This window comes from Bubalus bubalis, chromosome 9 (assembly GCF_019923935.1).
Source record: "Bubalus bubalis isolate 160015118507 breed Murrah chromosome 9, NDDB_SH_1, whole genome shotgun sequence".
Classification (NCBI taxonomy): domain Eukaryota; kingdom Metazoa; phylum Chordata; class Mammalia; order Artiodactyla; family Bovidae; genus Bubalus; species Bubalus bubalis.
The window spans coordinates 108,031,262-108,056,404 of record NC_059165.1 but is presented as its reverse complement, the minus strand read 5'-3'; the positions used below and the strand labels follow the sequence as shown (position 1 = coordinate 108,056,404).

At 52.9% G+C, this 25,143-nt stretch overlaps 1 protein-coding gene across 2 annotated transcripts in view; it reads left to right on the top strand.

Moving 5' to 3' along the window:
• The window catches only part of ADAMTS2 (ADAM metallopeptidase with thrombospondin type 1 motif 2), a 247,815-nt gene extending 223,046 nt beyond the window's left edge, over positions 1-24,769 (top strand). The window contains exons 14-22 of one of the 2 annotated variants that reach the window (XM_025293941.3): positions 2,575-2,698; positions 3,927-4,007; positions 5,681-5,847; positions 9,786-9,945; positions 11,735-11,867; positions 12,773-12,980; positions 15,648-15,777; positions 17,785-17,874; positions 24,294-24,769. In XM_025293941.3, the coding sequence (XP_025149726.1) occupies positions 2,575-2,698; positions 3,927-4,007; positions 5,681-5,847; positions 9,786-9,945; positions 11,735-11,867; positions 12,773-12,980; positions 15,648-15,777; positions 17,785-17,874; positions 24,294-24,751 (1,551 nt within the window). In that variant the 3' untranslated portion in view covers positions 24,752-24,769. The remainder of the gene's footprint in view (positions 1-2,574; positions 2,699-3,926; positions 4,008-5,680; positions 5,848-9,785; positions 9,946-11,734; positions 11,868-12,772; positions 12,981-15,647; positions 15,778-17,784; positions 17,875-24,293) is intronic. The other variant, XM_044948497.2, reaches the window with a different exon arrangement.
• The last annotated feature ends 374 nt before the right edge of the window (positions 24,770-25,143 follow it).

Below are 25,143 nucleotides of genomic sequence, written 5' to 3'. Positions count from 1 at the left end.
ATGAGGCCGTGGCCCAGAACATGAGTTTCACCAGCGCCACAGGTGGCCCTGACACACGGGGTCCCTGGGGATCCCCTTGTGAAGCACCACCATGTCCTTGCACTCCGCTGGGCACTGGACAGCTTACTCTTGCTCAGGGGAGCCCACTGTTGTTCTTGTCGGCTTGGTTCTTTGTAGAAATGCTGTGTTTTGTTACTGTACTGTCTTTGGCCGTCACAGGAGACAGCTACGGGGCACACTCAGCACGTTGTTAGCGATGTGAGTGCAGACCTGCCCCCTTTTCTAGAAATAGCAGGGAGCCTCTGCAGCTTCTATAAATGTGGCAGACTGCAGTGTCAATGAGGCTGACTCCTGTCTCACCTTCCTGAGAAGTGAGCATCCTCAGGCTATCTCTGGCAGAGAGTCTGCGGCAGGTCCCCTGGAGGAGGTGGAAGAGGCTGGAAGAACAGAGAAGTGCAGTGCGGCTTTGTGGGAGGGGAGCTCAGGGATTCTCTCCACACGTGTTTCAGTAGGATTGTAGCCAGCAGGGAGGGCAAGCCTCGCAGTCTGCTCACATTCCAAACACTCAACCAAGTATTAATACTTGAAAACAAAGACAGCAATGTCTCCTCCGTACTCGTGGGATTTTAATTGAGGGAGGTGACTGAATGATGACACAGAGAAGTCAATTGTCATTAAAGAAGACCTTACTACTTTCATTTCCTGAGGGAAGAGCATGCTGTGCTGTGCACCAGTTAGGAGGCAGAAGGAGCAGGGGAAAGTCTGGGCCAAAGGGGAGGCAGGCAGAATAAACAGCTTGGGGTTGGCCAGTTTGAATAATTCTCTAAGACTGCATGGCCAGAAACTGGCTCTGTAGCCCCTTCATAGTCTAGAGACCCAGCCCTCAAAGGTCTTTGTAAGACAAAAGGCAGAAATCAAAGAGCAAAGGGAAAGGAAGCAGTCTCACAAGAGGTGGTGATAGGAGGATCTTGAGGGGTGAACTGGCTCTGGGCTTCCTGGCAGCCAGGGCAAAGAGCGAAACCTGTGAAGCTGCGGTGCACGCTAGAACAGGCGGGGAGCAGAGCAGCTACAGGAGAGGCTGTCTTCCCTGCTGAGTGTGGGCATGGGTGTGAATGTGGCCTCAGGCAGTGTGCTCACACCCCGGGTCTGCTCGCACAGAGCTCTGCGGCTGGGAATGGTGTGCTGTCGCAGGGCTGTAGCGAGCCAAAGGACCGGAACGTGTTACTGCCTCCGCCAGGTGGCCTCGGGCAAGGAAACATGCCTGCTGTGTGGAACGAGTTTTAATACTAGGGTGGGCAGTGTTGAGAGGATTCATGGAGAGAATGAAGGCAGAAGCGGTCCTACCAGCTCTTGTGTCCCGCCCACACGCCCCGAGACAAACTGAGAGGGCACCATTCCTGGGAGCAGTGTGAGGGAGGGACCTGCAGGCTGAAGCTTTGCAGGGAGCCCCGGAGGGCCGCTGCGTGGACGCCCGGGACACCGGCAGAGGCCACGTCTGACTCATGTTCACGAGGACGCCAGTGTGCTGTGCCGGGGCAGCCTTGGGACTAAGGCCTGGTAGCTCAGCTGGTAAAGGATCCACCTGCAATGCAGGAGACCCCGGTTCAATTCCTGGGTCAGGAAGATCCACTGGAGAAGGGATAGGCTGCCCACTCCAGTATTCTGGGGCTTCCCTGGTGGCTCAGCTGGTAAAGAATCTGCCTGCAATGTGGGAGACCTGGGTTCTATTCCTGGGCTGGAAAGATCCCCTGGAGAAGGGAAAGGCTACCCACTCCAGTATTCGGGCCTGGAGAGTTCCATGGGCTGTATCGTCCATGGGGTCACTAAGAGTCAGACAGGACTGAGCGAATCTCACACTAGGCTCTGCAGAGTCCTCTGCAGGTCACAGTGTCCAGATGAGTGGATGAGTGAGCAGGAAAAGGCTGGTCCTTGGGTGGGTGTCTTGCTGATCCCATTCGTGATGCCAATTGTCATGCCGTTCACACTGTCCACACTGTGCGCTGAAACCAGGGTAGGCAAGGCACGAGCTAAGAGGCTGGAAGGAGACTCGAGGAGCCGCTGGAACTGCAGACCCATTTATTCTCTCCTGGCTGACACGGCAGCCATAGCAGCAGACATAACAGAACACAACTGCACACAACGTCTCTCCTGGCTGACGCAGCAGCTGTGGCAATATTCACGCTGTGTTCTCTCCTCTCGTGGCTGACCCAAGGGACACAGCCCTGAGGCAGCGGTCACGCCGCCGCTTTTTACGTGGAGCTCACGTATCCCTACCGCGCCAAGTAACTCGCGGCTAAGTAAGCGCCTCGTGATGCGCATGCGCAGGGCTACAAATGCGCTCAGCTGTTACATGGTCATTATTCCAAAATGTGGGGTGAGAGAGCCTGCACACGCCGTCTGGGCCACTTTGCGCCCTCCCTGCAGTGGGCACACAGGGTCTTTCTTGCTCCGAAGCCCCCTCTCCTTCCTCTGCGTCAGGGACTGCCCATACCTGGGCTGCCGAGGGAGCAGGCGCCAGGGCCCAGTGGGGAGCAGGGTCTCAGCAGGCACCGCATTTCCACCATCCCTCTGCAGAAGGTGGGCTGTGACGGGGTGATCGGCTCCAGCAAGCAGGAGGACAAGTGCGGTGTGTGCGGAGGGGACAACTCCCACTGCAAGGTGGTCAAGGGCACGTTCTCGCGCTCGCCCAAGAAGCTTGGTGAGTGCACCCCTCCCTCCCCCTGCCCAGAGGCCCGGGCCTGGGGGCTGTCTGGGAAGAGGGGCTCTAAGTCTGGGAGGGTGAGGTGGAGAGGCAATCTCAGGGGTCGCTGTGTCAGGCCCCAGGCTGGGTGGGGACAGGGAGATGCCAGGGTGTGGGGTGCACAAGGTGAGTCTTCAATGCCTTTATTTGAGGGCTCCCTCCCCAGCTCTCCAGGGCTTTCTAGCCACCACTGGCCTCCCTTGCTCTCTGCCCCGCCACTGCCGCCCCCAGGCGCCTGTGGGCGGGACCTTTGATGAGCTAGCCAGTGCAGCCTGTGGCCTAGGGAAACGTAGGCCTGTCCCAACAGGGCCACAGGAAATTTGGGGCTGGGGAACTTGGGGTCCCTGGCCAAGGTGGGCTCTGGGAAAACAGCCCTCTGGATGAACCTCCTTCCAGAGTGGTCCCTCCACCTGGCTTCGGGGCTCTGGGCAGCTGACTGCTCTGCCTCTGACTGAAATGGGGAGACGCCACTTTGGTGGGTATCCCTGGTCCTCACTGGTAAAGAAGCTACCAGCCAATGCAGAAGATGCGGGAGATGAGCGTTCCATCCCTGGGTCAGGAAGATCCCCTGGAGAAGGGCATGGCAACCCACTCCAGTATTCTGGCCTGGAGAAACCCCAGGGACAGAGGAGCCTGGTGGGCTATACAGTCCATGGGGTCACACAGGGTTGCACACGACTGAGCGACTGAGCACACACGCATGCATGCAGGCACTTTGGCTCAACTCTTGGAAGAAGGGCCTGGAGCAAACCTGCCAGACTCCACTCAGAGCTGGTGCTGGGCTGCTGCCAGCTGGCTGCTGCAGTCCCATGTGAGCAGGCTGTCTTTTGTTTAGGGATTAAGCTGCTGAGGTCCAGGGAGACCGAGCAGTTTGCTGAAGGCCTCTCTCCTGGTTGTGGCATCTTAGCTCCATGCAGGGCATGACTCCAGGGCTACTCGTGAGGACACCCACCAAGTTTTCAATGGAAGAGGTTGAAGAAGTGCCGGGATTTGAAAATGAGCCGGAGGGCTGTTGCTGTCTGGGATACACTAGCTTTCCCATGGGCCCCTCTCTCAGTGGGCAGTCAGAACCCATCAAACACTGGGCCTCTGGAACCACTATCGCGGGCAAGGCCCTCCCTGCATTGTCTGCATTTGACAGCCTCTCCCTTCTCTTTTGGCTTTGTCTCCCCACATCCCAACCAAGGTTACATCAAGATGTTTGAGATCCCGGCAGGAGCCAGACACCTGCTAATCCAGGAAGCAGACACCACCAGCCATCACCTGGGTGAGTGCCGGAGCCAGACAACGCAGTGGCTCCACAGCCTGACTCTTCTGGGGGTCGGGGGCCTGACTGGGAGGCATGGGCTGCAACCCTATCTCCTCTGCCCCTGGCTTGGCCCAGCTGATGGGTGGATCTCTCCTTTAGTACTTTCCCAATGGAGAGGCCACTGGGTTGGGATCAGAGGGCTTCCCTCGCAGCAGTTTTGGAGGGACATGTGTCTAAGACATGCCATACCTCCCACTCAAGGTCGAAGGGGAAGCCCCCTGCCCACTGGAAGTCAGCAAGATCCACAAGCAGTGGGTGCCGAGGCCAGCTGGTAGATGGGCTCCCATGGTGCATTTGCATATTTTCATTTAGTTTCATTTTAAATTCAAGTGGTTCTTTTGGAATAGAGATTCCTGGCATCTCTTGGAAATTTGGATGTTCTGACAACTCGGGGTGCCCCTTCTCACATGGCAGCCCCTGTGGCGCTGTGCTTCTGCAGGCTGCCTGGAACCCCTCACAGGGGTTCACTCATCCACACGCCCCCAAGTTGCAGGGCCAAAGTAGGAAGTGATGCTGGGGGTCAGTGAGAGGACCCCACACAAGTCCTTTCTCCTAGTTTGGGTCCCATCTTCTTCCCTGTACCCTGGAGGCCAAACTGGGTCAGGGGTTCCATGACTGTGGGCATCTAGCACCCCTGCTGATGTGAGCAAACACCACTCTTTTTAAAATGCAGATGCTTCTTTCTTCCTTATTTTTAGAGGAGACTTTTATGTTGCTGTCCCAACATGGACAGCCAGTACTCCTTGTCTTCAGTAGGAGGCAAATATAAAAGTCAATCCCTTAAAAAAAGACACTTCTACCTAAACATTGCTTCCTGCCCAGGGCCATCCCTGCGTATGAGGAGGGAGGGTTAGTGGCAAGCGGGGGACCTCCTGGCACTTACCACAGCTCTCAAGGGAGTCTAGGAAACTTGTGCAGGGAATGGTTTTCTCACTGTTATCCTGTGATTTTTGTGCCCAGTCTGTGGCCTCCCTGCTAAAATCTTCCAGCAGCCTCCCAGAAGCCGCTTTCCACACTCTGGCAAGTGTGGGGCTTTGTGCCAGCGGATTCTCATCTCCTAGACATTCTTTGTGGATGCATAGTGGGATGGGTGGTCCCCGAGACAGGTCAGGTCTCTTTGGGATGTAGGGGATGGTGGGGTGCCAGGCTGAGCCATAGTTATCAACAGGGTGGAAGGGTGTGTGGGATGCATGCTCACCCCAGGGCAGGAAGCCCTGGTGTGGACACCAGGTACCCCTCACCCGGGGAGCTGGGTCAGGGAGGGCAGTGGCTCTCAGAGCCCCCTGAGTGCTCCAAGTAGACTGCAGGGACGTGGCCCTGGTGGCTGGTAGGTCCCTACCATGGAGCCTCTCCTCCAGGGCCTGAGAGGCAGATCCAGAAAAGGGCCCCAGACTCGGCAGGAGGGCGGGTTAGAGGGAAACTTCGGTCCAGTGCAGAGACAAAGGACAAGGCAGGTTCCCAAGGCGGCTTGGGCTGTCAGTGGGACTGATGGGCCCCTGGAGGAAGACAAGGGGCTCTGCTCCCCACAACTCCCCCAACCTGTTCAAACTAGTGAACCCTGCTGACCTCCCACACTTCTGCCCCCTGGGTGATCATGGCTGTCTTCCATCCTTCTGTCTTTTATCGTTCAGCCGTCAAAAACCTGGAGACAGGCAAGTTCATTTTAAATGAGGAGAATGACGTGGATCCCAACTCCAAGACCTTCATCGCCATGGGCGTGGAGTGGGAGTACCGGGATGAGGACGGCCGGGAGACGCTGCAGACCATGGGCCCCCTCCACGGCACCATCACTGTGCTGGTACGTCAGACAGGGGCCAGGCCCACCGCCTCTTGCAGCGTGAGGCAGGTGGGGCAGGTGGGGCAGGTGGCTGCTGGGGAAGGGGTCGGGCAGTGCCTGGGAGCCTTGAGCCTCCCTGCAGCCTTCGGGCCATGTTCTGCATGGCCCCTCCAGCCTGACCTTTGAGCTGAGGACCTCCATCTCTGTGTCAGAGTGAGGAGCATGCATGGAGCCACCGGTCTGGCTCTGGGCCCTGTGTCCCTGAGTGACCAGAGACAAAAATCCCTGTAAGCATTTAGGTTTCCCCTCCACAAACAACTCTGGGTGACATTCATGGCCACCTCTCATCATGCTTATTCTTGTCTGCTACTGCATTCAAACCCTGAAGCTCCCTGGGGGTGACCGATGGGGTTCCAGGAAATTGGACTGCTAGACCCAAGTCACACTAAGACTTTGTCTCTGAGCAGCACTGGACCCCGGGTCCCCTGAGTCCAGGACCACAGGCTGCTCCTGGTGATGGGAACACAGAGAGGGTTTGATTTCCTAATTTACTTTTTAAAAATTAATTTCAATTGCATATGCAATATATTTTATCAGTAAAAAAAAAAATTAAAACACTGCGGATAAGGCTCAGGTGCCTTTTGCCCCTCTGTGAAGGTGAGCGCACCGCGCTGGGGCTCAGCGCCCCACACCAGGGTGTGCAGCTGGGGGCTGGGGTGTCCACGCGCACCATGCTCTGCTCACCCCGCCCGCATGCACTTCCGTCCCCAGAGATGCCTCTGCTGCCCTGCCTTTCTCAGTGCACATACAGTCGGGCCTCAGTCCTGCTGTTTCTGTGTTGGTAAATTCACCTACTGAAAGTATTTCTAATCTCCAAACTGGTACAGACACACCTCAGGAGAAATAGGTAGGTTAGGTTCCAGGCCACCACAGTAAAGTGAATATCATAGTCATGCAAGGCATGCGAATGTGTTTGTTTCCCAGTGCACATGGGATACTATCCTGTAGTCTGTGAAATGTGTGATAGCCTTGGGTCTAAAACAATGTACATACCTCAATTAAAAATAAAGAGCAAAAAGTCAACTACAATAACAACATCAAAGACCACTTGGTCAGAGATCACCATAATAAAAATAATAATAATTGTTCTGCTGAAAGAGTTATGTCCTGCTGAGACATACTTTTGGTTTCAGGTTCAGAGGCTTCCCTGGTGGCTCAGACTATAAAGAATCTGCCTGCAATGCAGGAGACCTCAGTTCGATTCCTGGGTCTGGGAGATCCCCTGGAGAAGGGATAGGCTACCCACTCCAGGTTCTTGGGCTTCCCTGGTGGTTCAGATGGTAAAGAATCCACATGCAATGCAGGAGACCTGGGTTCGATTCCTGGGTTGGGAAGATCCCCTGGAGGAAGGCATGGCAGCCCACTCCAGTATTCTTGCCTGGAGAATCCCATGGACAGAGGAGCCTGGTGGGCTACAGTCCATGGGGTCACAAAGAGTCAGACACATCTGAGCAGCAAACACACTGCACATTTAGTAAGCAAGAAATAGGAAGTTTATTACATTAGCAGTAAGTTACAGTATGAGGACAAGTAATATAGTAAGAAATTAGTATACATACATCGCCACAAGAAATATATATATATTTGATGCTGCTGCTGCTGCTAAGTCGCTTCAGTCGTGTCCAACTCTGTGTGACCCCATAGACGGCAGCCCACCAGGCTCCACCATCCCTGGGATTCTCCAGGCAAGAACACTGGAGTGGGTTGCCATTTCCTTCTCCAATCCATGAAAGTGAAAAGTGAAAGTGAAGTCGCTCAGTCGTGTCCAACTCGTAGCGACCCCATGGACTACAGCCTACCAGGCTCCTCCATCCATGGAATTTTCCAGGCAAGAGTACTGGAGTGGGGTGCCATTGCCTTCTCCGATATATTTGATATATAAATATATATATATAATATAATAATAATATAAAATTATATTATAGTATATAATATAATATATAAATTATATATAATAATAAATATGTTGTATATTTAGATTTATAATTATAATATAATAATTATATTAGTATATTATATTTTAATAATTATATTAATAAAATAATATATTACTATAATATACTATATATTATATATAAAATATTTTATAAATATATAAAATATATAATTCTATATTCTATATAGAATATAATATATTATATAATATTATATATTATACTATTCTATATCTTCTATATTATTATATAATATATAATATAAAATATATCAATATACAATATCTTATAAATATATAAATTTATAAAAAATTTTAAATATATAAATATATTTTGTAAATATATATAATATATAATTCTATATTAGTATATATTATATATAATTGTATAATATATTATATATATTGAATATTATAATTAATTTAATTAATACAATATATAATTGTATATATTATATACAATTATACATAATATAATATATTGTATACAATAATATTATTTATAATATAATTATATGTATTATATACTATATTACATAATATATTGTTATATATATTATAATATATAATATTATTGTATTATTAATTAATTTTATATATATAAATATGTATATATATGATCTATATCACTAAATTGGGAACCATCCAGATCTAATCTGGAGCTCCCAGTACATGGCACAGCAAGACACAAATGCACGCATCCATACTCAGGCGATGCTGGGCTGTCCCTGGAACAGCAGTCTGGACGCCCAGTTGAGAGGTTCTGGGCAATTTGTCCCCCTCAGCCTCCCATCCCTTCTCTCACTGTTGAGACTTCAGAACTCTGTTCAAAGCAGTCCTGCTTTTATTTCAAGCTGCAAGTACCTTTGTGTGGAGATGCAGCTCTGGCTATTATGTTGAAGCCTTGTATGTCTATTCGTAAGTCTCAGAATGTCAGCAGATCCCTGGGAAAGGGCAGATTCCCAAGGCCCAGGAAGCTTCGTGACTTACTCCCTTTCTTGTGACTTACTCCCTTCCTTATCTGCTGGCTCCCAGGATCTTTTGCCGTTTCTGCTAGTCAGCAGCTTGGCATGTAACTCCTTTCAGGGTCTCTGTTTAACAGTCAGTAGCTTTTGAAGCCTTAACAAGACTACTTCCATTGACTTGTCCAACAATAATGAAAACATTTGAAAGATTGTGGGAAGTACCAAAATGTGACCCAGACAGACAAAAAGTGACCAAATGCTGTTGACAAATGGCGCCAATAGACTTGCCGCAAGTGGGGCTGCCGTAAACCTTTAAGTTGTTAAAACATAACGTCTGTGAAGCACAGTAAACTGAAGCGCCGTAAAGTGAGGTCTGCCTGTGCTCTCGGCAGAGCAGGGAAAGTGTGAGCGCCTGACATGCATGCTCCCAGCGGAGCGGAGCCAGGCCTGGTTCTGCTACTTATTTCAGCTCCTACTGTAAACAAGCGTTTTTTCACACTCTATTTACTGCCATGTTCTTTGCATTTTTATGCTTTCGGAGGATAATCTCACTGTTTAAAATGTCCCCAGTTGTGGCTGTGAAGTGTGCCTGGTGTCCCTCTGCGTGGAGGCTGTGGGTTTGCCCCGTGGAGAGACAAGAATGCATGTGTTACTGAGCTTTGTCCAGGCACAAGTGCCTGGGTGCTGGCTATGAGTTCAGTATTAATGAACCAACAGTGTGTACTGATTAAGGTGTCTAAACAGAAACACACATAGAATATGCTTATGCTTAGGCTGTTGATGAAAATATCATGACCAGAGGTTCGCTCACCCAGACCCTGTGTTCCCCTGTGAGCAGTGATTCAGTACTGGCAGGTTCAGTGTTTGCTGGGACTTTCTAGAACCTGACTACCGGGAATAATGAGACTTGGCCAGGCATGTTCATCGGGCTGACCTTCCTAACCAGGTCTCTGGGGGAGAGTGGTGGGGGGCGGGCTTATTCACCCCTGTCTCCGGGGCAGGTCATCCCGGAAGGTGACGCCCGCATCTCGCTGACCTACAAGTACATGATCCATGAGGACTCGCTCAACGTGGATGACAACAACGTCCTGGAGGACGACTCTGTGGGCTACGAGTGGGCCCTGAAGAAGTGGTCGCCCTGCTCCAAGCCCTGCGGTGGAGGTGAGGCGCCTTCTCAGAGCTGGGGTCCCAGAGGAGAGGGGAACGAGCAGGAAGGGTATCCTGGGCGAGGAGCTCCCTTCAGCCCATGGTCTCTGCTGACTGCCTGGAATGAGGGTTGTGCCAGCTATGAGAACACTAGACCCAAGCAGTGACCTTTGCCCAGGTAACAAGGGCCTAGCCCCACCAGGGAGGTGGCAGAGGGTGGACAGGAAGGGCAGGTGCTCAGGGCCGCTGGCCAAAGGCAGCAGGGGGGTGTGTGGGGGGTTGCATGATGCCAGCACCCACCTGCATCATCATGGGAAGGAGGTCTGGCCTGACAGGTCTGGCCTGTGAGGGTGGTTTGGATAGATCAGTGTGACATCAGAAGGCAGGCCACAGGAAAGACTGGGCCATGCTGGAGACCAGTGGAGAGGCCTCCTCTGCAGGTCCCTCCTGAGTTCATTCAGAAAGGCCTTTCCTTTCTGGGGCAGGGCTGGGTGCAAGGAAGTCCCACCTGCCTTGGACCTCAAACTTGGGTACGATGTAACAGATAGGAAGCTCTGATCTGCCCAGTGTGTTCGCTGCTCCTTGGGGGATGGAGGAGATGAGAAGCAGGAGAGGACACTCAGCCTGCAGAAGCAGGTGCCCAGGACAGACCACCTTCAGATGCAGGACCACGCAGGGTCCTATACCAAGAGGACAGGGAGTTCTCCCAGTGCTGCTGCCTAAGTGGCTGGCACCCAGCCGTCCCCTGAGCCGCCCAGCCCTGAATTTTATCAGCGTGTCCTGTTGAGCCTCCCTCCTGCATTTCTCTTGGACTCATCTGCTGTTACCGTCTTCCCAGTCCTGGCGGCATCCTCACTACCCGACTGGCCCCCGCTTTAAACTATTAAAGGGGCAAATTAGACCATACCCTTTCCTGGTGTCTTAGTTATGAGCAGATCCTTCTGCTCTTGATAAAAAACAAAATTCTCCTCATGGCCTCCAAGGTCGAAGCAACTCTCTGACGTCTCCCTCTGCCACTGGCACTCCCAACCCTCGCTCGCTTGGGCCTGTCCGTGCTGGCTTAGCTGGTTTTCTGGACATGCTGTGCTTCTGCCTCGGGGCCTTTGCACAGGCCATCTCCTCCCTGGGGAGCCTCCTTCACTGCTTTCCATGAAACCAGAGCACTGGTATGCTGTATTTCCTGGGGCACCCCCAGATGCCCAGTCTAGCTCAGGCTGCCCTGTCATATTCTCTCATGTCTAACGCACTAGGCTGAGATTTTGAGACTTACCCCAGTTGACATTTTGGGCTCTATGGTCGTCTGTTATGGGGGTTGTCCCATGATTGTAGAATGCTGAGCAGCATCCCCAGCCTCTCCCTGTTCAATGTTGGTGGCATCTCCTTTCCAGTTATGACAACTAAGTGTCCCAGACATTCCCAGATGTCCCCAGGGACAAAATCTGCACCAGCTGAGAACTGCTACACTAGACTGGCTGAAGGAGCCTTGCAGTGTGTTCCATGTTTAGTGAGGTTCTCAGTGCATATTAATCCAAGGTATCGTAAATGACTAAATCCTGGGAGAAGGAATAGAACCTTTCCTCCTGCCCCAGGAAGCCACCCAGGAGGCTGCTCTCCCTGGCCTGGCACCCTCACTTGGCCTGCGGTGCTGGGCAGGCACCAGGCTGGACTTGTCCAAACCTGCCCCACCCTCGCCCCATTAGCAGGACAGGGAGAGCAGGGCTGAAGTGGTCTGAGGAGCTGCCCCTCCACGCCTGCGGGAGGGCCCATGCTGTCCCATTGAGCCCCCTCAAGCTCTCATCTTCAGGGTCCCAATTCACCAAGTATGGCTGCCGCCGGAGGCTGGACCACAAGATGGTACACCGAGGCTTCTGCGACTCCGTCTCAAAGCCCAAAGCCATCCGCCGGGCCTGCAACCCACAGGAGTGCTCCCAGCCCGTGTGAGTGCCGGGCTCCCTGACCCCAGCCCCACTAGAGGGGAGGGAGGCGTCCTGGGGCTCCTGTGGATGGTGGCGTGGGATCAGGTTTCTCGGTGGCTCTGTGCCCCACAGGCCCTGAGACGTTTCAGAGTCTTTCTCACTCAACATGTTCTATGCAGTCTAAGGTGTTTCAGGCTGTGCAGTGGCCTCCTCCCTCAGACTTGCTAGAAGGAAACAATAATGTGCATCTTTGTGACCCCATGGACTATAGCCCACCAAGCTCCTCTGTCCATGGAATTTTCCAGGCAAGAATACTGGAGTGTATGGCCATTTCCTTCTCCAGGGGATCTTCCCAACCCAGGGATTGAACCTGCCTCTCCTGCACTGGCAGGCAGGTTCTAACCATTAGGGCCACCTGGGATGCTAGAAATGACAATAAGTACTAATGCTCAGATGGGGAAACTGAGGCTCTGAGGGTGTCAGGCTTGCTTCTTGCCCTGTGGTAGATGTTTCCCTCACAGTTCACCCCAGGGGCTGCAGCCTTGACCCTCCAGACCCGGAATTTGATGGGGCTGCATTTCTGGGCCCAGGTTCCTTTTGCAGGGCCCCGAGCAGGGAAGATGGTGGGTAAATAGGCGGGTGGGGCCCCTTTGAGGACAGGTGCTGAGAGCATCCATGCTGCTGCCCAGAAGGGTTGGTGAGGTCAGAGGGCAGAGTCAGGAGGCTAAGAAAGGACAAAGGCCACCCCCAAACCAGGGTCTCCCTGCAGTGGGCACGCTTGGGGTTCATGGTCCTCAGGCAGGGGTACAGCTAGCCTCCAGGGCACCTTCCTGACACAGGGAAGATGCGCCTGGAGGAACAGGCTGCCTTGCCCCTGTCCACTGGGTTTTCTCCAGGGGCTGACCATGTGCTGTGTGCCCTGGCAGGTGGGTCACAGGCGAGTGGGAGCCGTGCAGTCGGAGCTGTGGGCGGACAGGCATGCAGGTTCGCTCCGTGCGCTGTGTTCAGCCACTGCACAACAACACCACCCGCTCCGTGCACACCAAGCACTGCAATGACGCTCGACCCGAGGGCCGCCGGGCCTGCAACCGAGAGCTGTGCCCTGGTCGGTGGCGGGCCGGATCCTGGTCCCAGGTGAGCAGTTCCCCGGCCCTGTGTCCTCAGCCCTGAAACCAAGCTCGGGTGGGACTGAGGTGGCCAGGGTGATCCGCCTTGGCCTGGATGCCGTTCTTGCCCTAGGCCAAGTCCGTAGGTCTCAGGGCACCCATGCTTCCCTGGCTAGTGTTCTGTGTGAAACTCAGAGGGATGTGTATCTTTACTCTGCAAGGCAGAGGCTCCCATATGCTACGGGGGACTGGAACCCCAGAAGACTAGGGGCAGCCTGGGCTCCAAGATGCAAAAGGAGGCCTGGGCTTTTGTCTCTGGGGCAGAACTGTGGCTAAAAGGCCAGACTTGCAAGAGGGGACATGAGCAAAGAAGGGCTTAGATCTGGCTGAAAGAATAGTGAGGATAGTCTCAGGGGCTGGAGGAGAGTTCTGGGGGCAAGGTTGAGCTGATATGAGCACTGACATCCAGCCCACACGCCTGGTGGGTCAGGGGTTGCCAAGACCAGCTTTGGGCTCAAAGGTTCCCACAGAAGTTGCTATAGTTATGGTTATGCTTTATTACAATGAAAGTTTTGTTGTTGTTCATTCGCATAGTCGTGTCCGACTCTTTGCAACCCCATGGACCACAGCATGCCAGGCTTCCTTGTCCATCACCAACTCCTGGAGCTTGCTCAAACTCATGTCCATTGAGTCAGTGATGCCATCCAACCATCTCGTCCTCTGTCGCCCCCTTCTCCTGCCTTCAATCTTTCCAAACATCAAGGTCTTTTCTAATGAGTCAGCTCTTTGCCCCAGGTGGCCAAAGTATTGGAGCTTCAGTATCAGTCCTTCTAATGAATATTCAGGGTTGATTTCCTTTAGGATTGACTGATTTGAGCTCCTTGCAGTCCAAGGGACTCTCAAAAGTCTTCTCCAACACCACAGTTCAAAAGCATCAATTCTTCATCACTCAGCTTTCTTTATAGTCCAACTCTCACATCCATACATGACTACTGGAAAAACCATAGCCTTGACTAGAAGGACCTTTGTCGGCAAAGTAATGTCTCTTCTTTTTAATACAATGTCTAGGTTGATCATAGCTTTTCTTCCAAGGAGCAAGCATCTTTTCATTTCATGGTTGCAGTCACCATCTGTAGTAACTTTGGAGTCCAAGCAAATAAAGTCTGTCGCTGTTTCCATTGTTTCCCCATCTATTTGCCAAGAAGTGGCGGGACCAGAGGCCATGATCTTCATTTTTTGAATGTTGAATTTTAAGCCGGCGTTTTCACTCTCCTCTTTCACTTTGATCAAGAGGCTCTTGAGTTCCTCTTCGCTTTCTGACATAATGGTGGTGTCATCTGCATATCCGAGGTTATTGATATTTCTCCTGGCAATCTAGATTCAGCTTTTGTTTCATCTAGCCCGGCATTTCACATGATGTACTCTGCATATACGTTAAATAAGCAGAGTGACAATATACAGCCTTGACATACTCCTTTCCCAGTTAGAAACCAGTCTCTTGTTCCATGTCTGATTCTAACTGTTGCTTCTTGACCTGCATACAGGTTCCTCAGGAGGCAGGTGAGATGGCCAGGTATTCCCATCTCTTTAAGAATTTTCCACAGATTGTTGTGATCCACACAGTCAAAGGCTTTAGCATAGTCGATGAAACAGTAGTAGATGTTTTTCTGGAACTCTTTCTTTTACTATGATCCAACAGATGTTGGCAATTTGATCTCTGGTTCCTCTGCCTTTTCTAAATCCAACTTCAGCATCTAGGAGTTCACAGTTCAAGTACAGAGTAGAATCAGCAAAGGGAAAAAGCACTTGGATGAAGAGTCTGGAGGAAACCAGGCACAAGCATCCAGGTGTCCAGGGTTTTCACTGGGGATCATTCATGGAAGCACAGGGTGCCTGCATGACTGACATCCATTACTGAAGCCCTGGACCCCAGAAGGAAAGCAGATGCTCACCACAAATCACATTCTTGGTGTAAACCAACCAAACAAGTTGGTACTACCTGATTCAGGACCTCAGGCACACAGGTATGCTCTTACCAAACAGACCGTTCCATGAACTCAGTTCCCAGGAGTTGACCAAGGGCCAGTTCTGAAAACAGGCCTCTCTTGGGACTGGGCAGGTTCAAGCAACCCAGTCTGCTGAGTCAGCCCTTTCTCACACAGGAGGCAAGAACTTGAGAATCATCCTTTGGCTCGGCTGGGCTGAGCTGTGAGCAGAGTCAGGAGTCTGGGCATGAGGGCTTCTTCTGGCCCCTCCCAGTGAAGTGACGCCAAGGGGGCCAGAGGCTGGAGGGGACGGTGCGGGTGCTGGTGGCACAGAGCTCTGTGTCCAGGGGGAGGGAGCGTCCTCTGCTAATGCCTCCTGGACGCAGGGAGAGCCTTCCTGGTGATCCGCACTGCATAGCCATTTCTCCGGGCCTCAACTCCTCTAGATGGAGAAGGGAAGCACTCCATGCGAGTCCAGAAGTGCCGGGCTCTATCCGGCCCTGCAGATTTATTCTCTCCAACTCACTTGAGAGCCCAAGAGCCTGAGGTAGCTTCCAGAGGCTAGGGCAAGGCCGGGCAGACCTCTAGCTCTCACTCTCCCCTCTGTCTCTCTCCACCTCCCAAGTGTCGTGGGGTCACCCACTTGGGGGGCCCTTGCAGACCTAGCCTAGCATGGGAGGTGGGCCCTGACTGGTACTCTCTGTCCGCAGTGCTCAGTAACCTGTGGAAACGGCACCCAGGAACGGCCAGTGCTCTGCCGAACTGCGGACGACAGCTTCGGGGTGTGCCGGGAGGAGCGGCCTGAGACGGCAAGGATCTGCAGGCTTGGCCCCTGTCCCCGTAAGCCCTCTGCATGCAGTAGGTCTGGGGAGGAGGGTAGCCCAGGCAAATGCAGCCCTTCCCACAACTGGCCAAATAGAGCATCTGTGAACTTGAAGAAGAAGCCAGGGCCACCCAGGCCTGGTCTGGGGCCTTTCCGTGGCAGGAAATAAAAGGAACTGGCATTTGCCATGCTCATCTCCAGGCCAGGCCCTAGAGAAGGATGGCATGGACTCAGCCCATCCCTGCCTTCCTGGCAGTCTCTTTTGGTCTGGGAGAGAAACCAGATTCATGGTGCCTGCACGCCAGGGCTCAGCCCATTCCTGTCTGAGTAGGGGTTACCTGTGTTAGTAGGGGGTACTCATGTGAGTAGGGTTACCCTTGTGAGTATAGAGGGTACCCATGTGAGTGTAGATGGTACCCATGTGAGTAGGGGGTACCTGTGTGAGTACCTGTGTGAGTAGAGGGTATCTATGTGAGTAGGGGGTATATGTGTGAGTAGTGGGTATCTTTTTGAGTAGGGGGTATCTGTGTGAGTATGGGTACCCATGTGAGTAGGGGGTATCTGTGTGAGTAGTGGGTATCTGTGTGAGTAGGGGGTACCTGTGTGAGTAGGGAATACCTGTGTGAGTAGGGTTACCTGTGTGAGTAGGGGGTACCCTTGTGAGTAGGGAATACCTGTGTGAGTAGGGTTACCTGTGTGAGTAGGGGGTACCTGTGTGAGTAGGGGGTATCTGTGTGAGTAGGGGGTATCTGTGTGAGTAGGGTTACCTGTGTGAGTAGGGTTACCTGTGTGAGTAGGGGGTACCTGTGTGAGTAGGGTTACCTGTGTGAGTAGGGTTACCTGTGTGAGTAGGGGGTACCTGTGTGAGTAGGGTTACCTGTGTGAGTAGGGGGTACCTGTGTGAGTAGGGTTACCTGTGTGAGTAGGGGGTACCTGTGTGAGTAGGGGGTATCTGTGTGAGTAGGGCACCCTTGTGAGTAGGGTTACCTGTGTGAGTACGGGGTGCCTGTGTGAGTAGGGAATACCTGTGTGAGTAGGATTATCTGTGTGAGTAGGGAATATCTGTGTGAGTAGGGTTACCTGTGTGAGGAGGGGGTACCTGTGTGAGTAGGATTACCTGTGTGAGTAGGGGGTACCTGTGTGAGTAGGATTACCTGTGAGTAAGGTTACCTGTGTGAGTAGGGGGTATCTGTGTGAGGGGGTACCTGTGTGAGTAGGGCACCCTTGTGAGTAGGGTTACCTGTGTGAGTACGGGGTGCCTGTGTGAGTAGGGAATACCTGTGTGAGTAGGATTATCTGTGTGAGTAGGGAATATCTGTGTGAGTAGGGTTACCTGTGTGAGGAGGGGGTACCTGTGTGAGTAGGATTACCTGTGTGAGTAGGGGGTACCTGTGTGAGTAGGATTACCTGTGAGTAAGGTTACCTGTGTGAGTAGGGGGTATCTGTGTGAGGGGGTACCTGTGTGAGTAGGGATACCTGTGTGAGTAGGGGGTACCTGTGTGAGTAGGGGTACCTGTGTGAGTAGGGGTACCAGTGTGAGTAAGGATACCTATGTGAGTAAGGGTACCTGTGTGAGTACAGAGGGTGCCTAATGCCCTGAGAGGAAAGCAGCCAGAACACTGACTGCACTGGGCGCCTTGCCAAGGGCTGGACACACATCACCTCTCTTGGTCCCCACAATAGGTCATGACATAGACCCAGTCAGGAGTCCCTGCTACAGACCAGGGAGCTCTGGCGGTCAGGTGTGTCTGCCCCAGCTGAGGGGAGTGTAGAGCCAGGATCTCTTGTTCCCAGCACTTCTCAAGATAAGGCGGTGCTGGTGGGGCCTGCGTGGGGAGTGACCCTGTGTAGCTGAGGCCCAAGATGCTTGGTGTAGGAGAGGCAGGAGTTGGGCCTGGAGGGTGACTGGGGCCCGCCTGTCCCTGCGACACCAGAGTCCACGGAGCCCTCCTGTCTGGGGTGGGTGGATTGGAGGCCCAGACCCGGTACCCTAGCAGCCACAGGTGCCTGTCTTTTCCCTCTAGGAAACACCTCTGACCCCTCCAAGAAGAGTTACGTGGTCCAGTGGCTATCCCGACCGGACCCCAACTCGCCAGTCCAGGAGACCTCGTCAAGTAACCGGCCCGTTTATAACTCTGTCTCTGCCCTCCAGTGCATGCCCTGCGCCTTGTGGAGCTTGCCGTGGGCGCCCCTCCTCTCTGTCTATGGAAAACTCCCCTGACTCTTCCTAAGCTCTGTTGGTGGAATCTGTTTCTCCGGGCATCTGTGCTCGGCTGTCTCCTTTGGAGCCACCTGGCCGGGAGGGCCAGTCCTGCAGAGGCACGGCCCGGGGCACTGGCCTCTTGTGGGGGTGCCAGGACCTGGTGGTGATGGCTTTTAAAGGGGCAAAGATCTGTCGTGGTGCTGGAGGGGCCAGAGGCCCAAGTGTGAATGTGACCACTTTGTGACCGCCTCCCAGGGCCACAGCCCTCCAGGCTGGAGCTGCAGGTTGGAAGCTGAGGGGGCGCCCACCTGCCCCCTTTTAGATGCTGCCTCCCGGCGAGGGAGCCCGAGGGGTCTCGGGCGTGCAGTGTGCGTCACCAGCCTGGCGCCTGGCCCGTGTCCAGCAGTGTGCCAGGGGCTCCCCAGCCTCCTCTGCTGCTGCTGCTGCTGCTGCCCCTGTGCTCAGTGTGTCCTCCTGGCTCGTGTGACCGTGGCCTGCTTCCTGTGGCCTTTGTGTCCAGCTCACACAACCCTTGGCCCCCGGCCCTGGCCCCTCTTGGGGTTCAGGTGAAGCGGAAGAGGCAGGGAATGTGTCCCTGCGGTGGGCCATCAGGACACACCGCCACTTCCATTCTCTGTCTATTTGCTCCAATGGCCTTTCTCATCGTGTGCACACGGCCCCATGCACAGGGGCGAGAAGGTGAGAGTTCAAGGCTGTCTCACGTGGATGTGGCCGCCTACCCGTGTGAACAACTACAGAATTACCTCAATTTTTATTGCTTTTTTGCTTAGATAAAACTATGTAGAAGATGCCTTAAAGTTGAAAGGTAACAGAATTGGCTGCTAGCTGCAGCTTCCGAGGGGAGACATGACCCAGGCAGGAGGCAGGCAGTGCGACCTAGAGGCAGGCGGCCGGCTCACCCACCTTTGGCCAAGGATAAGACGCCTCAGTTCAGGAGGCCTGGCTGAGTCCAGGAGTGCAGGAGGCCCAGGCCTGTGCAGGGCCCCAGGCGCGGGATCACCTCTGTGGAAAGGAGGCCTGCTGGAGGCCCTTTGGCGCTGACTGTTGTTGGAGCCCTGAGCGCCCTGCCGCTGGCACGGCCGCACACCAGGGGGCGACGAGTGCAGCAGTCCAGCCGGCCACTCCCCTCCTGCCCCAGGCCTGGCCCCTCTTCATAGCGTCCCCGCTGGACAGCGTCCAGCTCTCCCTTGGCACTAGTTACTGTTATGTAAATACGCGGTGTAACACATACTAATTCTCACGACTGTTAACTTCCAACTTTGACTTAGGCGATGCGAGTGACACGCGAGACTCTGGGAAGGTGCAATGCAGTCCTGGGCATTGTGCTCTCTGTCTATATGCACTTTGGTTCATCAGGGATATTTTATTAGTGTTTTGTATGTATCTAATGACGTATTATATAGGTTCCATCGTCGTTGCTTTTCTGGTTTTTTTATGAGACAACGTTAGTGTGTGCCAAAGTGACTGTGAAAATGACCTTTTACTCTTACTAACCGTGGAAAGACTTCCTGTCATGCATCCCACAAATAAACTCAATAAAAGTTCAGTGAAACTGGATGCTTGGGTCTGGCACACTGCTGCCTCCTTCTTTTCACCTCTGTGGCCGACGGCGCTGTGAGCTGCAGGTGCCGTTCTGGGACATCAGTTCCTCAGTTTCTGATTCCAGTGACTTTCCCGTCCCCCCTACCCTGCTCAGCATAGATGCTGAGGGCCCCTCCCCCACCCGAGGCCCAGGCCCCCTCCCCAGGCATGTTTCAAAATATGATAGCAGCCCATGGAGACACCCCACCATGATTTTTGAATCTTTAGTGCTAACAGGCAGCTTGCAGGAACACCTCAGTTTTCTCCTTGTAGTTAAGGCCTCATAGTTGGGAACAGGGCCCGTCTCTGGGATCTGAGCCTGTGGAATGGGAATCTGTGTTTAGTGGCGGAGACAATGTCCAGGTCACTGTGCCCTGAGCCACCATCAGGCCAGTGCCCTGGCTCCTGGCACAACTCAGGGGCTAGGCCAGCCCCTGGAGAGTCTAGGCTGGAGAAGGACAAGGCAGCTGCAGCTCTGAGCTCCTGGCCTGCAGCAGCCACACGGGTGTGTGCCCAGCCATGCCTGCCTTGTCTCCCTCTGAGCTCCTGGCCTGCAGCAGCCACACGGGTGTGTGCCCAGCCATGCCTGCCTTGTCTCCCTCTGAGCTCCTGGCCTGCAGCAGCCACACGGGTGTGTGCCCAGCCATGCCTGCCTTGTCTCCCTCTGAGCTCCTGGCCTGCAGCAGCCACACGGGTGTGTGCCCAGCCATGCCTGCCTTGTCTCCCACGGCCTGCCCTCAGGACCCACAGGGCCCGTGTGTCCACTCCCCTTGCTGACAAGGACCACGCAGCATGTCAAGGTCCAGCATGGGGCCTCCCAATCTGGGCATCTCTCCTTCCCTTTCCCATGAAGGGGTCCTGTTCCAGGGCGGAGGGAGTTCATGAGAAATGATGACCACCCAGCACTGTGGAGATGGGCGTCAGGGCACAGGGTGCCAGGTAGCAGCCTTTGGGTGGGGGTCATAGTAGCCATGACTGAGGTCAGCCTGCCCAGAGCTCTGATCATTGAAAGACTCCCAGCTCAAGAGACAGGAGACCAAGACAACTGTGCCTGATGAGCTGTGTCCCCTAAGTCTCCTTGCCCAGACAGGTCAGGAGAAGTCCCTGCTGAGGGCACCCTGTCTAGAGTTGCAGGCAGGGCACCAGCAGGACTGCTCCAATAAAATCAGGTGGAGGGACCAACTTGCCAACATGTGTGGTTGGCAGACCCCTACCCTAGACTGACGTGACACCGGCTTCTCAGGATCCCCGCCTGGTGGGAGACAAGTGAGGGAGATGCTTAATGCCAGTCCTGATATTGTGTGAAGGAGGCGGCACAGGTGACGGGAGAGGGAGGCACAGGTGACAGGAGAGGGAGGCACAGGTGATTGGAGAGGGTGTCTCCGGGGCAGGGGGCCCAGTCCCAGCAGCACGGCCAGGCCTGCCCCATCCTTGTTGAGACCCAGGCCCCTGGCCTCCCTGCCCCAGCTGATGGCCAGTGCCTGGGGGAGATGCCACATCTAGTGTTACCAAAGCCCCCTGTGTCTCCTGAGGGCGGTAGGCATGGTTTTCACGTGCCTACCTCAGTGGCTGCCAGGGAGGGTAAAGGGGCCAGGAGGGGGGAAGGGAGCAGAGGCTCTGAGTATGCTCAACCCAGTTTTAAACAGCACTGTTCTGATTTCATCTGTCTCAGATCCTGAATATTTAATGTAAAATTTTATCCAAGGTTTTAAAACCCTGAAAGCCACATTTCAGGATCGTTTTAGTTTGATTTCTGGAATTGACCCTCTGTGCAAGACCATCTGCCTTTCCCCTCCACACGTTGGCCTGTTTCTCCGTCTCAGGGTTAGGAAGACCGGGGCTTTTCCTAAACAGCCCATCTGTCCCTAGCTCTTCATGTCGTCAGCCCTTGCCCAGTCATGTTTCCTCCTTATTTCAGCCACTTAGCAGCTCAGAGTCAAGGTTGGGTCCCTCTCTGATGATATATGCCTCTGTATGTTCTTGCCTGTAGCATTGCTATTCTAACATCCAAGAATTCCTTGTTTTGGACTTAGTTACTCGCATCTGTCTTATTCACATTGAACACTTACATATTCTTTGATTCTCTGTTCTAGGCTCTGGGATAAAGGGACACCCGGATACAGCTTTGGGCTCTGCCCTTTGTAGCTTTCAGGATAATGAAAGTGTCAGGCATTAGTTACCTTGCTGCTGCTGCTGCTAAGTTGCTTCAGTTGTGTCTGACTCTGTGCGACCCCATAGATGGCAGCCCACCAGGCTCCCCCGTCCCTGGGATTCTCCAGGCAAGAACACTGGAGTGGGTTGCCATTTCCTTCTCCAATGCATAAAAGTGAAAAGTGAAAGTGAAGTCGCTCAGTCGTGTCCGACCCTTAGCAACCCCATGGACTGCAGCCTACTGGGCTCCTCCATCCATGGGATTTTCCAGGCAAGAGTACTGGAGTGGGGTGCCATTGCCTTCTCTGATTAGTTACCTTACCTGACAGCAAATGTGGACTTGGTAGCTGTGATGGAGTGCTGGGAAGGGGAGACCCGCGGCACCACTAGACCACATACTGTGGGATGCCACCTCCAAGGGAGATCAGGCAGTGCTTGACCGAGGAGGACGTGTTTCAGCTGAGCCTCGAGGATGAGGAAGAAGAGAGACATAGTATGTGCAAAGGGCCTGCAGCCACAGGGAGTACCCTGCAGAGCAAGGCAAGCAAGGCCCGAGTGAGCCTGGAGAGGTGCAGGAGGCAGGTCCTCATCCTGAAACAAGGGAGGGGCATTCCAGGAGCTTCCGTCTGCACTGTGATGTGTTCATATCTCCAGTTGAAGAACCTGCAGCAGGATAATTAGATAGGAAGGAGGGAGAAAGGAGACAGGCAGAAAGGAAGCTCTCACCACACTGCAGCCAAGAGGCAAGGTAGCTTGGCTCAGTGGAGGCAGGAGAGAGGGGAACGTGGATATATCAAGAGCATCGGGGGACATCCTGATGGACTTGGAGATGACCGGACAGGGGATCCCCGGGATCTGGCTTGTGTGCATGAAGGACTATTCTCTGAGATGGATGATGCCAGTGGAGGCCATGGACTTGGGCTGGACACGTGGAGTCTACTTTTGGCACCACAGAAATTGAGGGGTATCTAGTAGGCAGTTGTATCCAAGAGTTTGAAGCTCCAAAAGTTTGACGTTGGTGTCCAAGTAAGTGGGTTGCCAGCCTGTAAAGTGAAATTATAAGCTGGAGCAATGGCCATGCAGAGGGCAGATGTCAGACCACTGGCTTTTACATGGGAGAGGGCCTGCCTGTTATTGCAGGAAATCTCAATGAGTTAGCATAGCTTTACCTGCAGATGTAGAACACGCCCTGCATTAGTGCAAAGAGTAACTATGTCAGGTGTGGTACCCACCAGTGGCTGCCCCTTCCCTCCTTCCTACCTTCCCATCTCCCCTCTGTGGTTCCTTTCAGTAGGAGATGTCATCTGCCCTAAGGAGACTGAGGGGATAGGAGGGCACAGCAGACGGGAAAAGTCTGAAATGCCCATTATGAAGAATAGAGAGTGGCTGAGCAGGGAACAGTGGAAAGTGGGGCCCATTGAGGTCAGTGATTAGGAATTTATGATGGATCAAATATCCCCTGTTATATTGTTTAATAGTTTATTCTTCTATGTTGAATGAATTTTTGTAAATCATCTCAATAACACCTAATTTATGTGTGATATTAGGTGTTAGCAGAAAGGGAAGCAGTTAGAAATTCGGGAAGAAGACAGAGGCTGAGAACAAGAGGAGAAGAGTGGGTCTTATTAATATCGCTGCAGACAGGGTTGGAGCTAGGCCAAGAAGGAGACAGCCATGAGGAAAGAGGAAACGAGAGAGACAACAGTGGCCTCTGCAGGGTCAGGGTTCTCCATGCACTCGGACCACGGATGAGCAGATCTTGGGGTGGGAAAGAAAGCGGCAGATATGCTGGGCTGGATCTACATGTAAGGCTGGATTGGCCTGTGTGAAGGCATCGAGTTCTGGAGCACTTTGGAAAACGACCAGAAGCCCAGTTGTGGCACAGCCATGTGGTGGGTGAAGCAGTGGCAGGACACGGGGTGTCACATAAGTTGAGGCAGGTGGAAGAAATCCCAGACAAGTCTGGGTGACTTTTAATTTTTATGTAGGCACTTTTCAGAAGCAAAGCTCATCTGGGGGATTTGGATGAAGATGGAAACAAGATGTGGAGGAGTATGGTGAGGCCATAACTGAGGCTCTGGGATTTGCTTTCTTGGGTGTTAGCAATTGGTTCTTTTAGGTTTAATTTTGTTATAGTTACAGGTTAAAGATGATTGTAAATAGAGTCAAACTGTGCCACAGAACGTCACTGAGGTTACCACTGGGATCTCACATGTGAAGATCTGACAAAGCCCAATTCTTTGGGCTTGGAATCACTCCTTAAGAACAGACAGACCTCATTTCTGTCTCCAACTTTGAGAGATACTGAAACATCTGGACTCACCTGGGGCCTGCTTGGAGGAGGGGAGCACTGCTCACAGCTAGTGTGATACCACACTCCAGGGCGGGGGTCCCCGGACGCCACCCTGCCCAAGGGCTCCCTGGTATCTAAACCACACAGAGCTTCTGTGTGAGCTCGCTTGCCTCTGTGCTGTCTCTGGGCTCTTTTCAATGCCTCCTCCAGCAAACTGCTTCCTGTGGGGGAAAAAGGTCCCCCTTATCTGTCCTTTGGTTATTTGTCCCACTTTTCTCTTTCAGAGGGCCGCTGCCAAGGTGACAAGTCAGTGTTCTGTAGGATGGAAGTCTTGTCTCGCTATTGCTCCATCCCAGGCTACAATAAGCTGTGCTGCAAGTCCTGTAACCTGCACGACAACCTCACTGATGTGGACGACAGGGCAGAGCCACCCTCCGGGAAGCACAATGACATTGAAGAGCTCATGCCCACCCTTCCAGTGCCCACTCTAGTCATGGAGGTGCAGCCTCCGCCAGGCAAACCCCTGGAGGTGCCTCTCAATACTTCCAGCACCAATGCCACTGAGGACCATCCAGAAACCAATGCTGTGGATGTGCCCTACAAAATCCATGGCCTGGAAGATGAAGTCCAGCCACCCAACCTGATCCCTCGACGACCGAGCCCGTACGAAAAGACCAGAAACCAAAGAATCCAAGAGCTCATTGATGAGATGAGGAAGAAAGAGATGCTCGGAAAGTTCTAATAAAATGGAAAGATAGCATCAATAGCTTTTTTTTTCTTGCTTATAGAGATATTCCATGGCAACTCCTGTGTTGTGGAGATGAAGTCAGATTCCTGACTCCAAAAGGTTTTGAGGAAACAAAGAAGGAGAATAATGTAAATATATAGCTATATTTACATTATATACACACACACACACACACGCACACACATATAGTTGTAAGCATGTGGCAACTAGGTTGGTACCTATGTTTCCTAGTCCTGGAATGTTCTAAGTCCTGTACTTAGAACCAACAGGGGTTGGGTGTGGGGTAGAGAGGAATATGGAGGCTCTATACCTCCCATCAATGAGGGACAGCAGGAGGGACAGAAAAAACCTTTGCCCCAAGTTTCTGAGCAGTGACTGCGAATCTT